The 13,707-nt window shown below is 37.7% G+C and overlaps 2 protein-coding genes across 5 annotated transcripts in view; both read left to right on the top strand.

Annotated features, from left to right (window-relative positions):
• LOC124158471 (F-box/LRR-repeat protein 4) overlaps nt 1-9,141 on the top strand; it is a 30,866-nt gene extending 21,725 nt beyond the window's left edge. The window contains exons 8-12 of one of the 2 annotated variants that reach the window (XM_046533589.1): nt 715-824; nt 6,379-6,540; nt 8,038-8,203; nt 8,289-8,480; nt 8,900-9,141. In XM_046533589.1, the coding sequence (XP_046389545.1) occupies nt 715-824; nt 6,379-6,540; nt 8,038-8,203; nt 8,289-8,480; nt 8,900-9,056 (787 nt within the window). In that variant the 3' untranslated portion in view covers nt 9,057-9,141. The remainder of the gene's footprint in view (nt 1-714; nt 825-6,378; nt 6,541-8,037; nt 8,204-8,288; nt 8,481-8,899) is intronic. The other variant, XM_046533590.1, reaches the window with a different exon arrangement.
• Nucleotides 9,142-9,386: 245 nt separating this feature from the next.
• The window catches only part of LOC124158470, a 33,613-nt gene continuing 29,292 nt past the window's right edge, over nt 9,387-13,707 (top strand). For 2 of the 3 annotated variants that reach the window (XM_046533586.1, XM_046533584.1), the window contains exons 1-3: nt 9,388-9,855; nt 10,034-10,149; nt 10,966-11,208. In XM_046533586.1, the coding sequence (XP_046389542.1) occupies nt 9,774-9,855; nt 10,034-10,149; nt 10,966-11,208 (441 nt within the window). In that variant the 5' untranslated portion in view covers nt 9,388-9,773. Of the gene's footprint in view, nt 9,856-10,033; nt 10,150-10,965; nt 11,209-13,707 lie in introns of all 3 variants that reach the window. The other variant, XM_046533585.1, reaches the window with a different exon arrangement.

Genomic DNA, 13,707 nt, shown 5'->3' with positions numbered 1-13,707 from the left:
TTTTGGAAGTCATATGATCAACATTAGAACCCTGATAACTTGAATCTCAATATCTGGACACTCCGGGGAAAATAAACAGTCCTGACACATTTTTTCCTCACACCCATCGCAAATTTGTGAGGGGGCTCTCTCGGGCCCCCTAAAGCTCTATGGAGTCGGCACCACTGTGTGTGACCATGGCGAGCCTAAGAATGTGAGGATTGCTTGTACTTTTCATTTCTACATTTGTATCCAGCACTATCAGCACCCTTGTATCATTTCCATGCAATACCCCCTTGATGGGGTGGATCATATTCTTACTCCCAAATATCTACCGACCACTTCTCTTTCACATCATGCAAATCTACTTTTGTTATACATTTCAATGTATGTGTGTTAGTACCTAGCTGCATTGCAATATCATAAAAATATTAATATTTATTAATGGCGTTTAAAATTGAAATAGATCAAAGGTTTTATTATCTTTTTCCCAACTCATGACACTGTGCAGTAAACAGTTGAAAAAAATGGGGAGGAGGTTGTGGCTCATTTCACTTGAATTGCGATAAAATATATTTATGTGCTGTATTTTCCCCCATGCGAGCTTTCTCAGGTTAATAAGGATTAAATTGAGCTTCAGTATGTTTACACTAAGCAAATGTGTTAGCACATAGAGAATTAGTGGATACCTATGGTTCTTAGTGTACATAATTTGCATTTGTGTACATTCTCTAGGTTTATTGAAAATTGTGGAGGCAGTTTAACCAGTCTGCGGTTGAATTGCTGCAAATTTATCAACAATGCATGCCTGAAAAAAATTTCTGAAGTATGTAAGAACTTAAGAGGTAAGTTTTTAATGAAGGATTGCAATGCTCCATGGGCGAATACTTTAGTTTTAAATGAATTTCCTTATGTTCATCAAAACATCCTCTAATAAATCACTTTGTTAATGGATGGATGAGGATGGTTTCACCGCAATGACCAAAACCCAGCCTCTCAATTGCACTGTTCCCTCATGGTCTCCCCACCATAATAGGATCCTCCTCTTTTAGGGCTCATGGGATCCCATGGGATCCACATAGGATCCCTGGTTTTTTTTATAACTTGGTATTTTTCACAGGGCTGAAGCGACCCGCTTAGGGTGCGGTCCGTTGAATGCTACCAATGCTTCGGAGTGCCACCAAGCGGTCCGTTATTCGCTACGGAGCGCTACAGGTTAGGCTGTGACGTCACGGCAAACCTCATACACCCATTTCCCGCCTCGCTCCAGATGCTCCCCTGAAAACTTGGGTCAGCGGAGGAGCGAGTCAATTTTTGGCGGAAATTCGAAGGGAATGCACTGAGGCAATGGAGAGTTTACTCACGTTGCAGATGTTGGACACTGAATGTGAACACCTTTCACCTATGAAAGTGACTACGAAGTAACGGAGTAGACGCACTTACTAAATAGATGTAAATTTAATTGTGATTTAAATAAATATATAGCAAGAACTATCTATCCGCAAACATTCTCGTATCTCCCCCAAAATGAACTCAAATGTCTCTGGAAGCAGCCTTTACATACAAAAGGCAACAATAAATTATTAAAAGGGGCATGTAATATACGAAAGGATTGTAAGAACATATATCGACAAATCAACTCATGCCATAAATTAAAATCTGAAGAAAAATAGGATATACATGAAATGGATTAATGTTTTTTAATAGTCGTTAGCCATTATAAGTTAATATGTTTCAACTGAGAAAACAGTAGAGTACCTACTTTTTCCTTTACTAGGGTAATGAGTTTCATTTAGAAGGGTAGGCGAGGATTGGTGTGAGAAATACGGTCCAAAGTTTCTTCCTTTACTTTGTGGAACCTCGATATTGGAAAATAAAATTCATTTAAATGATATTCGAACACATTTATTAATATTCAATGATCATAATCACCTCAATTCGCAATTAAAACCATATCTTCGATTTCATAATCCCAGTTTGCCCGCCCTCACTCATTTCTGCCATCTTGACTTCGCTCCTGACCGGTCCGATAAGAAATTCTCGTAGCGAACGTAGCACGTATGGACCGGTGCTCCGGAGCACTTCCGTCTGTAGCGTCTGGTAGCGAAAGTAGCATTCATTGGACCGCACCATTAATGTTGCCTAGTTATGTTGGCAGGTGTACACACAAGTACTCAGAAAAACAATTGCATATGTACTCATAATTTCACTTAAAAATAATGAGAGCTTCAAATTTCCTGAGAAAATATCTCCAGAATAGTGTAGCCAGGTGTTGATCAAAGGGGACAAGGAAGAGTGTCAGATACATTTATTTCAGCAAACTAAGTGCCTCTCAACAGCAAGCTGAAGGAAAACCATTTACAACCGTATGTTGCAAGTACTCACTGAAGGAAATTTTTTTACAATCGAGGTTAGTTTTTATTGGTCAGGATAGGGCTCACCCTAGTTTAACCCACAAGTGTGTGAAATTCACATATTTAAGGTAGGTAAGGGGGGGGGGGCAGTTCCTTTCCCCGTGTCATGGTGAACTATGAGCATTGTTGGTTGGGGCTGTCTAAAGGCCTCCCCTGGGATTTGAAGCTGACACTTTTCAATCAGCAGCCAAGCACTCAACCTGCTAGGCTACCACATTACCTTCACATGATGATATCCCATAAAAATACTGTAAGTGTGAGCATTGTTCACACTATTGACAATCTCTTCCCGGAAAACAAGGAAAATATTCTTTTGAGGCTCGTCAAATATGAACGGGCCCCTAAGTTTATGTGACAAGGATTGGAACCAGGTCCATAAGCCTCTATTATTTGAATTCCTAGAGGAGACTTATAGAATGAACAGCATCCTGAAATTATGAGAATAAGATATAAATGGGGAAGAGGAAAAAAGCAGTGAATTCAGTAACAAGGAATTTTTGGTCGATGATAAGTGCAGAGAAGTTGGAATATATACAACAGGAAGTATATCAATGAGAACTACGTAATTCATTCACAGAGGACTGATCTTCCTTCGATGCAAATCTACAATGCTAACATGATCATGGATATCTGGTTGTGTTTTTTTTTGACCCTGGGGCACTGCTAAGATAGGGTGGACGAAGGTATGGAGATTAGGTAAGCCACTAGGGAAGTACAATGGGGAAGTTGCATGAAATTTTTTTCATCGAAATAATTCTTGATACTTACAGCAATTTTCACCAGGAATCCATTTTCACCAATGAAACTTCTCGTAAACCATTGATTTTATCATGAAATTCATTTAAAACAGTGAAATCCGTCTGCAAACGCGAAGTTAGCTTTAATTGTTGGTGACGTCATTTCTCCCGACGGCGTTTTCGTTTTGCGTGCACGGCCACAGAAGCTACAATGAAGTACTCGTTGAGTAAGTTAATATTTCGACATATTTTTAATCCGTGTTTTCTCTCAGACATTTTATGATGGTGTTTAGTAACGTCAAGCATATTTTATCCATTTTCTGTACTCATATAACAAGAATATATCGAACACATGCGAAATGGAAGACGGTTTCGTGAAAAGACTGTTGCGATAATCTCCCAAAGGTGGATTCCTTAATGATGGCATTATATTTTAAAAGTAACCCGGACTTTTTGGCTGCAGGATTTAAAGAAGTGAAGGCTTCGCGGTAAGTTTTTCTAGTTTATTAAGCCGTTACTGGACCAGCTGTTACGAGTACAGAAGTAGCCACTTGGCCTCCGTTGAAAATTTATGCATGAAATATTGATGCATCTAGTTAGTGCAAATATAGTTAATATGGTACGAGTTATGATTTTTTGCTTTCAGTATGATATCGGATAGTTGATTCAGTATGTTGTGAAATACTTTCTGTGCACAGATTTAAGGTAATTTTTCTGTACACATTATATTATGTACAGTTTTAAGGTGTGTTCTGTATGCATACTGTCTGAAGTGTGTGCAGGTTTTGACAGGTTATGTGCTTTTGGAGCCACTTTTATAATGGCTGTTTAACGATTAGCATAAGATAATACAGCTTTTAATGTTAGCTATGAAACTTCTATTAGATGACTACAAAATAATTATAAGCTATTTAGCAAACTTATGACAAAATTCAATCATTTATGTTAAATAGTATTAGGTGTGCAATCGTTGTTTTTTAAATGAAAAATACATCTTTATTTTTTAAAATGATTATAAATGTGTGCATTGGTTTTAAATGCATTCGAAGTATTTTCCGTCGCTTCCTACAAAATTTCCCCATCATTGAGGCAGAGCCCGAATATCGTTATGGTAGAAGTGATTGTTTTTTAAAGCTATCCTCTAATCCTACTTTTGTGCACCAAATGGTTATCAATGCAGGAATGAAGGACAAGCAACTTGTATTCTCTGACCTTTCTTACTACTCTCTCCACATGGATCCTAAAGCTTTCTATTTGCTTAGTTAGCTTAACTTCATCTTTAGTGCTCTTTACATTCTTGGAAACTCTTGGTGGTCTAATTAACTCTCAAATTTTACCTCTGAATGAGTGAGCAGTTAGTTCGAACGCGCGATCTACTTTTACCCCACAGTCTTTTGGAATTTGCTCAAGAAATCCCGTCTATGCGAATGACACTATCTATTGCCCGGTCACCATAACCCCTCGAAATGAAATTTTCTAAAGAAGAATCAAATGACTTATTTATTTTTTGGTTGAGTTTAGATAGAAATATTTGAGCTATAAACAGTTCATTAATTGTATAGCATTGTTAAAAATGATTCCTTTTGAAATAATTGCGTTTGAAAAACATTATTTCTATTTTTCTTCACTATCAGCAGTATAATGCAATGATTACTGTAAAAAACTATATTAAGAAACATCTTATTTTTGTCAACCCAAAAAACCAGATTTTTCAAAAGAGTAGCCATCGGAATAATGGAAGCAGAAAAATATCGTGCCGCTGTTGAGGGCGAGACATTGAGATCTTCTGAGCTAAAATATTGAAGAATTTGTTGTGTCTAATTTTCTTGAATATAACATTAACAGGTAGCCCAGTCTTTCCTGATAGCAAATTGACGATAAAATAATTTTTACAGTCTACTCTTAAATACAATGCTGCCTTTTTTTCCAAGAAAAACAGAGTATACTGAAGGTTTTTTTTTCTGAACACCAACAGTTTTTGATTCGGGTTTTAATTGGCAGGACTTTTCCTGAACTCGGCTTTCCATCACTTCCTCAGGTTGTATTTCCTCCTATGGCTCTAAGTCAGTTGATTGGAGGAGGTGGTGATTATGCATCAGTGAGTTTCTTACAAATTGTACACTCCTAGGTAGCAAATATGGTGTTGAGGTAGTTCAGTTGGAATACTATGCATGAGAATCAATTGATTTCGGAGAGGAGGGTAGCCTACTGTATGTACCCTTTAAGTATTATTATCATGATTAATAATTGATAAATTCAAAATATAAATAATTATAAGGCATCGGGTACTACGAGGGCCGTCAACCTACGCTAGCTCAGCAAAAACAGCATGCAAGCGACAGGCGGGTACTGTGCGAACAGGGCAACTGCACGCCCTCCGCACCACACGCTCAAGTCATTTCTCAGCATAATTCTGTTGTAATTACTTAAGGTAAAGTGATCTTCACGAACATATCCCGTCATTTTCGTCGACAGATCGTTCTTCCTCTTCATCGCCTTAACACACTTCTTCCTTCTCGCTTTATTATTCGACATAAGGACAAATATTTTATTAGAATTTCTTGATGTGTTTGAACACATAGGCACCAAGCAATATTTATTATTCGACATTATTAACAGCACTTCACGTAGGTAAACATACAGTCTTCCTGGCGTACGTATACCGCAACAATCTCCTAACTCCACGCCTCGGACGTTAGCAACTCTGTTTGGGGAGAAATGACGTCACTCCTCTTGGACACACTACTTTCGCTCGCTCCCCCCACTCCTTCACTTTGACCTTTAATATCATGAAAACTACCACTAGTATTGAAATTTCCCCCGGTAGATATTCTTTCCTAGAGGTTTAATACATTTTGACAGAGTTTTCAAAAAATGTGAAAATTCCCCATTGTAGGGTTGTTGTCCAATGGTGTTGATGCTGTCAGTATTGTTTTTTTAAGAAACGTCTTTTGACCGAGAAACATATTTGGTGTCAATGTATTTCCAAATACATAATCATTGCCCGTGGTACATAAATTGTATTCAAATTCTGAAAACTATATTGGTCCATAAATTTTCCTCAAAAGCAACTTTTAAACAATTGTTTTCATTTTTGAATGGCATACAATTTTATTTTGCTGTTATGCAGACTCTTTCTTCAAACTGAGTCCATTATTTTCAGACTCCAATATGTTCATAAAAGCTGACATTATATTTAAAATAGTATATTTAAATATCAGTAATTATGTACATTATATTTCTTACAGAGCTCAGTCTGCAGAATTGTGTGGGTGTTGATGATAGAGGATTTTCTTACTTGGCATCATTTTCAACCCTTTCCCATCTCAACTTCTATCGAAGCCCTATACAGTTGCCTCCCCTTTTGGAAATATTGAAGTCTTCTCCCCATTTGCAGCATTTGAATTTAGGTTTGTTTTAACTTTTCATTTATCATTTTCCTTGCAGATTGTATTAAATTAATGTTATAAAACTCATTGTTTACACATATTGATTTTTGTATTTGGGATTCGTGTGGTGTGGTGGCTTCCCACCTAAATTCCAACATGGGTATAGTTGTGGCAACTAAGTTTTCTCTTAACAACAGGCCAGACTCCAAATCATAGGATTCATTAGCCTTTTTTAATACTCCATGACGGTCCTTGCATTACCTCTTTTCTGTTCATAAATGCCTCCTTTGCTGAAGCAATTCGCTCCTTGAAATCCTCAGGCAGCGGCTACGTTTTTAAACGGTCTGCATGGTGAGTGCGGGGAAAACATTTTTCTATGTTTGACCAGATTTTCTTACCCCTGGCAGCCTTTCCTTAAGATTTTATTGCCATCCTTTCCACTGTTGCTTGAACTCGGCCCAACCTAGTGGCAGAGAGCACGAAGGCATCTTTTTTTAGGACTGGGCACCCCTCACCACGGGGAGTGCTACTCGGATTATCCCTTCTCCGAGAGAGAAAGAGCTCCCTGCTCTCCACGGTGCATTTACGATGAAAACAATTCCAATGAATCCTTGCATTTCCTAGGAATTTATTTATCTTGCTGTTGTCCATTAGCCGGGGAAACTTATTTGAATGCATTGGTCTCTCTTTCTTATACATACTATCGGTGGTGTTTCCCTGAGTAATTACCAAGGACATATTATATGGACATATTTATGGTCTGTCGTCAGGGGGTAGGGTGGGCAGTCCTGGATTATGAGGGTCCACTACCTGCTAGACACACGCCCGGGGTCGATGGAAAAATATCTTCCCCACTCACGTCCCGCATACAGTGGCAGCAAAATTTTGACGCTCCCGCAGCTAAGGGATTATTGATGGGTCAATCAACGAATATGATGACCCAATAATTGAACTGCTCCTCTTGTTCCAGTAATCAGTTGTCTCTTTTACCCTGAGCCTCACATTCCTTGCTCACAATGCTTTACAAAACTGCATTATTTTGGTCATCTTGTGATCATTTTTGTGACGCATTATTTGCATCTGATTTATCACCGATGTTTAGTTGGGAATGACCTGCATTTTCATTAGTCTACCATGCATTGAACACTTTCAAGTTAACGATAGTTTGTCTTAAGACTAAATTCACCACCACTGACATCAATTGATGCCAACTGGACTTCATTCTGACATTAATTGACATCAGCCTGACTTGTCTCGATTCCGATGCAGGACTTCAGGGGAAGGCATTTCACAGCCTGGCCTGTTCCAGTAGATTCATAATGAAATGTGCCAACAAAATCCCATTTTAGGACATACCATCCCAGTAGCTGTCTCACTGCCGGAACCTATGTTTGCTACATCTAACAGAATAAATTATTCCAATAGAATTAATATTTTACTCTTGTAGTGGGTATTTTTTGAATTGGTGCAAGTTTGTTATTTAATGCTATATAAAATGTTTTTCTTTTTTCAATACAGGTTCATGTGATAGCATTTCCAATTTAGATGAAGTTGCTGTCACTATTTCAAGGCACAACAAAGAATTAATATCAATAGACTTTTGGAAGGGCAGCTCTTTGACAACCATTGGACTTCAAGCATTGTCTCAGTGTAAAATGCTACAGGAAGTGGATTTTGGATGGTGGTGAGAGTTAATTAAGCCTAATCAAATCATGTAGTTATACTTCATAAATGTAATTAGACATGATGCTGTGATTCTTTTTCTCCAGCTTTGGCATAGGTGTGCCTGGTGAAAGCCTTCGCAACTTGGCTTCCAATTGCCCACATTTGCGAAAGGTTTTTTTAGCAGCTGTGAGAGGAGTTTCAGATTTAGATATAAGTGCATTCCTACAATACTGCCCAGAAATACAACAACTTGATTTGCTTGGTGCGTGGGAGCTAACACCTGATATGTGCCTTCAGTAAGTTACTCTTACTATTTTGATTTTACGAGAAGTGCATTTCGCATCCCGCAAGGTGGTTATTTATGAGTCTTGGTAGTTTGCATTTGCTCAGAGGTGCTAATAGAAAAAACTAAATTATTATATTTATGGTACAGCCCAAATCTAATTTTACGTCGCTGGACATAAAATATCCCCATGCAACATGGTCTTACCGTGTCTCGAAGTGATGCTAATTAATGTAATAAACCCAAGAGAAATTCGTCTTTAGCTATTCTAATAAGTTATCTTTAAGTTATTTAGGATTATCTTTAAGCATCCCTGTGAAGATTCTGCCAAAAAAGTTAGGGTGATAAGAACTTTCAAAAAGGGTGACGGTTGAACTTACACACGCCTGCTATCTTATCTATCCAGCACACTTAAGTTCCTTCTATTTGCAGGTTACTCATGCATTGCAAGAAATTACGGTTGCTGGATGTCAGCTTTTGTGATAAAATTGAAAACTCCGACATAGCTCACTGGAAGAAGATATTTCCCCACGTCAGTCTAAAGAAGAGTTTTCAATTGCGGCGGCAGGACCATGGACAGAATTTGTAAAATTTGTCTTGGAGTTATATACATGCCATTAATATGGATTATTTGGAAAATTGTATTTTATTTTAAATAAAGTTTATCACTTTAATAACTGCTCATGACTCAGTACGTATCCATATCACACTTTTCCTTACGTTTTGAACCCAAGCGGGAAACCCGGGAATATATGACCCAACCAGCACTGAAATTCATGTTTACCGAATTTCCTACGTTATTTCACGTTATATTTCCATTGCAAGTAAAGATAAGCAGCAATACAAACTCAAATTTGATATCTAATACAAAGTTTTGTTTACATTTTAAATAGTCAACGATGAAATCAGTAGTTCAGATTTCAACGCGTGGGGGCAGCTGCGTAGCCTGTACGGAATCGTGGCGGACTGAGGTGCATCAACTCGTTTCGCGGTTATTTGCAAGTGTTAGTTGTGATTTGTGAAGTTAAGAAGATAGTGTAGTGCTTCTAGCTAGTATCAGTGTTGTTTTATCCAATAATTTCAATCTTGTAGAATCTGTAGTTATGGGTATGTTTCTTGTTAACGTGTGAGGTCATATCACAACAGTGTCATGGAAGCCATAACATTCGTTTCAAAATTGGTGACAGTTAGGTAGAACAGTGTTGAGAACATTATGTAGTGAGTGGTATGTTGCTGCTGAAGACTTCAGAATGTTTTGTAAGGTGGAATTTGGTATAATAGATTGATTTTAAGAACAAATGAAGGCATGGTATCACCCTCTAAGAAAGGAAAGCTGAAGTCGAAAGTGCGAGATAGTGAAGCTGGGCAAAGCAGACCTAGTACAACAGGTGAGATTTCCTTTAATATTTAGTTCTTAATGTGTAATACCTAAGAATCACATGAAAACTAACCTATAATGGGCTACTGAGTTGCAGGCGTTAAGCCCTCTTTGCAATAGTAGTTGTTGTACTTGTGGTCATGCAGTGTTGGCCATATATTTAAATTTACCGTGTTATTACCTTTTAGGTCATTGCATACTTAGAAGAGGATCTAAGCCTTTAGTTGGAAAGAAATTCTATTTGGATGTTAAGAACCATGTATTATCTTCGAGGTTGGAAGGAAATTTAAAATCTCTTGGAGCGGTTAGTCTTTCATTTAACTCACTAATTTTAACTGTGGTTAAGTTTGAGGTCTCAATTTATATGAGCAGTTGCTCAGCTGTACAGTGCCAGGTGTGTACTTGGGAATTCGCGACTATTAGCAGGCTGTGAATTATGAGACTAAGGAATTAATTACTTGTTTTCCCAAAGATTAGGTATATTCTTGTTGTGATTATTTCATTTGTAATATTGTTAGTCCATTTTAACTGCAATTACGGTTGGAATTGCGGTTTGAGTGATCAAGTCCTGATAGCAGTTAGCGTTACGTCGCCATTTGTTAAGCTACGTCCGACAACACTGCCCTCTTTTGTTTGGGCTGATAACCCCCCTAATAGAATGAGCCATTTTGTGTCAGAATTTAATTTATTGTCTTTGTCGGTCTGTGTACAAACAAAAGTTGTGATACGAAAATGGGATTTCAAAATTTAAGGCACCTGTCGAATATAATTATCAACGTGAAGTGTATCGGGTCTATTTTCATTCTTTGATTTTTTTTACGGAGGTAAATAACCCGGGGACTTGCATGCAATTATTTATCAAAACATTGTATGAGGTGCTGTGAAATAACGAATTCCGGTTGATTTCCCCGTTGCTGAGTAGTGGCATCTTTCCTCTCATTTTTACCATTTTGGATTACCATCGTTCAATTACCATCGCTTAGAAAGTTCCCGTTTCTCATTTTAGTTAATTGAGATCTTGGTGGAAATATTTTTTATTTCGTTCAATGTAATACTTACGTTATCTGGAGACTATAAATCACAGCGTTTATCATTAATAATAATTTATGCATGCTTCTAGGGGATAGAGGTTTTCCTCGTGAAGGAGGTGGATATTGTTGTGAGTGATCGCCCCGAGTGGACACAAGACGGAAAAGGTGCTGGTTGTAGTGGGGCTGGCGGCAGTGGAATTAATGGACCTCAAAGTGGATGCGGTAGCCTTACTCCGAGATTTTCTTCACTGTCTACTCCAGCGGGAGGAACAGGATCCGAGTCTCCTGCTACCGTCGATTCCCCAAGGGAGGCAGTGGGGAAGAGGCGAGTGGTAAGTGATAATTCAGAATTAACCTACTAAGCTTGTGTTGAGCAGGACGTTAGAAGTACGTTTGTTGCGAATGGGTGTATTGCTATGAATAAGGAGAGGTACAATGGCGGTCTTAGAGTATAACTATTATGCAAGAAAATTCATGCTCTAATTACGTTAATTAAGTCATGATGGTGGTATTTTTTGCTGTAAGTTATAGGGCTATAAGAACTTTGCTGTTTCATTCAACAGCAATGAGAGAATTTTCATGAAGTAAGAAATGACTGAATCTATCTGATTTTCTCTACAGTAGTTCCTAGCTCTTGCTCGCCCTAGTCATAATATTTCACTAACCTCAATGTCGAAATGGAATAAGGATCATTCTCAAATGACCAAATTGGATATATGTGCAAACTTAAGCAATTTTTTTGTGTGAGGAAATGGGGAAAATTAAGAATAATGGTCTTATGCCTGGAAGAGGTGCCAGAATTATTAGTTCATATTTAAATTTAGTAAATGAATATCTTGGTTGCTATGCAATATCAATTTTGAAATGTGTAACTGAATCTCAAGAAGATTTGTTGTGGAGTCATTTTATTTTTTCCTAAAAATAGATTATGGTAATTATGCACTTTCCGGGCACCTGTCTTTTTGCAATTTTTTTTCGTCCAATACATTCATTACAGTGTCCTGTTTACGAAAATGATAATTTTTTGTGGCGGAAAAGCCGGCAAATTACCTAAAAAGCGAAAAAATCGGAGAAAAAAAATTCCGTATAAAGTGGTCATTTGAGTACTCAAAATGTTTGTAATATTAAAGCAAACACAGTCGTGCAAATATTTTTCAAATCGAATGTAAAATAAGCTCATTATTACGAATTACAAGCTGGAACTACTTTCTGGTACTGCACCGCACGCAGCGATTCCTCGCGTACACCGCGAAATGCGAATAAGCCGAGGTGGGTTTGGGTTGGGTCAGGGCAAGGTTTTCACATAGGAATCACTGTATTTCGGACTTGTGTGTAGATTCTTGGGTAAAATTTTACAAGAGGTACAATCCGGATTTTGCCATCAAACCTTCACTTTCCTATTGTATTGTTACCTATCCCTCGAGCTGGTCCAATGCATAACAAAGGGGAGGTAGAAGTGGGTAAATCACTTTCCGGGCACATGTACGGGCTGGTCAACTAGAAAAAAATATCCCTCGAGCTGGTCCAGTTGGTAGGGTGGGAGGTGTTTGCGCCAGGAATCAATGTCACCACGTTAATCAGGAGGCAAAAATACTATAGGAAAGTGAAGGTTTGAAGGCGAAGTCCGGATTGTACCTCTTGTAAAGTAATACCGATTCTTGACATTTCGACCAGTCCACATAATTTTGCTAATGCCACCATTAACCCGTCTGTCGGAGATAGTCTACACATAAATAAGAAAGAAGCCGCCGTGCACTACCCAACCCACCCCCATGGTCCGTCGACCGCACACTGATTTAGCCAAGAATCGCTACGCGCAGTGCATAACCAGAAAGTAGTTCCAGTTTGTAATGCGTGATAATGAGCTTATTTTACATTTGATTTAAAAAATATTTGCACAACTGTGTTTGCTATAATATTAAAAACATTTTGAGTACCCAAATGACCTCTTTATATGGAGTTTTTTTTCTCCGATTTTTTCGCTTTTTAGGTAATTTGCCGGCTTTTCCGCCACAAAAAATCGCAAAAAGTCGGGTGCCCGGAAAGTGCATAAATACCTAGATTATTAACACATTCATTTAGAAATTCGGACCTTAATGTTCATGGGATATTATTTTGTATGATTAATTGTTGATAAAATTTGTGAGAATGAATCAGACTTCCTAAGCAACACTTCTTATCACAAGTTACCCTGGTCAGTTATTAATGACATCAAACGGCAGATGTATGCTAAAGTAAATAGAATGATCATAATTATCTATAGTAATGTAAGTTTGCTCCACTGTGGTCATGTTAGAAATATAGCAAGGTCTATGAATCTGGGTATTGCAAAGTTTTCTATACATGTATAGTTCTATTGGGTTGGACATCTAAGGCTACCCTTTTCCACAAGGTGACCCACGCGCAAGATACCTGTCACGGCTTTATTGAGAGACTAGTAAAAATCTACTGCACCAGTTTCTTTAACTTTAAATGCATTGTACCATGTACTGAATGAATAATTGCAGACTTTACTTGAATCAATGAAAATGCGTGAATTTTATTTTCCAAGAAGTTATTAATTTATTTATGAATGTGAAATTGAAGCCTTCAATTTTATACAAAGGGTATATATCTATAAATTGTACAAGAAATAGATGTGGTAATGTGAGGATTATTGTTGGCCTTCTTGATGGACCTGTATATATTTTGATTTTTGTATCTACGATCATCTGAATCATGCTTTGTTAATATGTATGAGTTCTATCATACTTTTGGAAATTCTTAATTTCACATAATTTGCATTTATAACTGTCTGTAACTTTTAATTTATAAGTATGCTAGAAATTCAC

Source organism: Ischnura elegans, chromosome 5 (genome assembly GCF_921293095.1).
Source record: "Ischnura elegans chromosome 5, ioIscEleg1.1, whole genome shotgun sequence".
In the NCBI taxonomy this organism is placed as follows: Eukaryota; Metazoa; Arthropoda; class Insecta; order Odonata; family Coenagrionidae; genus Ischnura; species Ischnura elegans.
The sequence above is the reverse complement of the archived record's forward strand: the minus strand, read 5'-3'. Positions and strand labels throughout refer to the sequence as shown.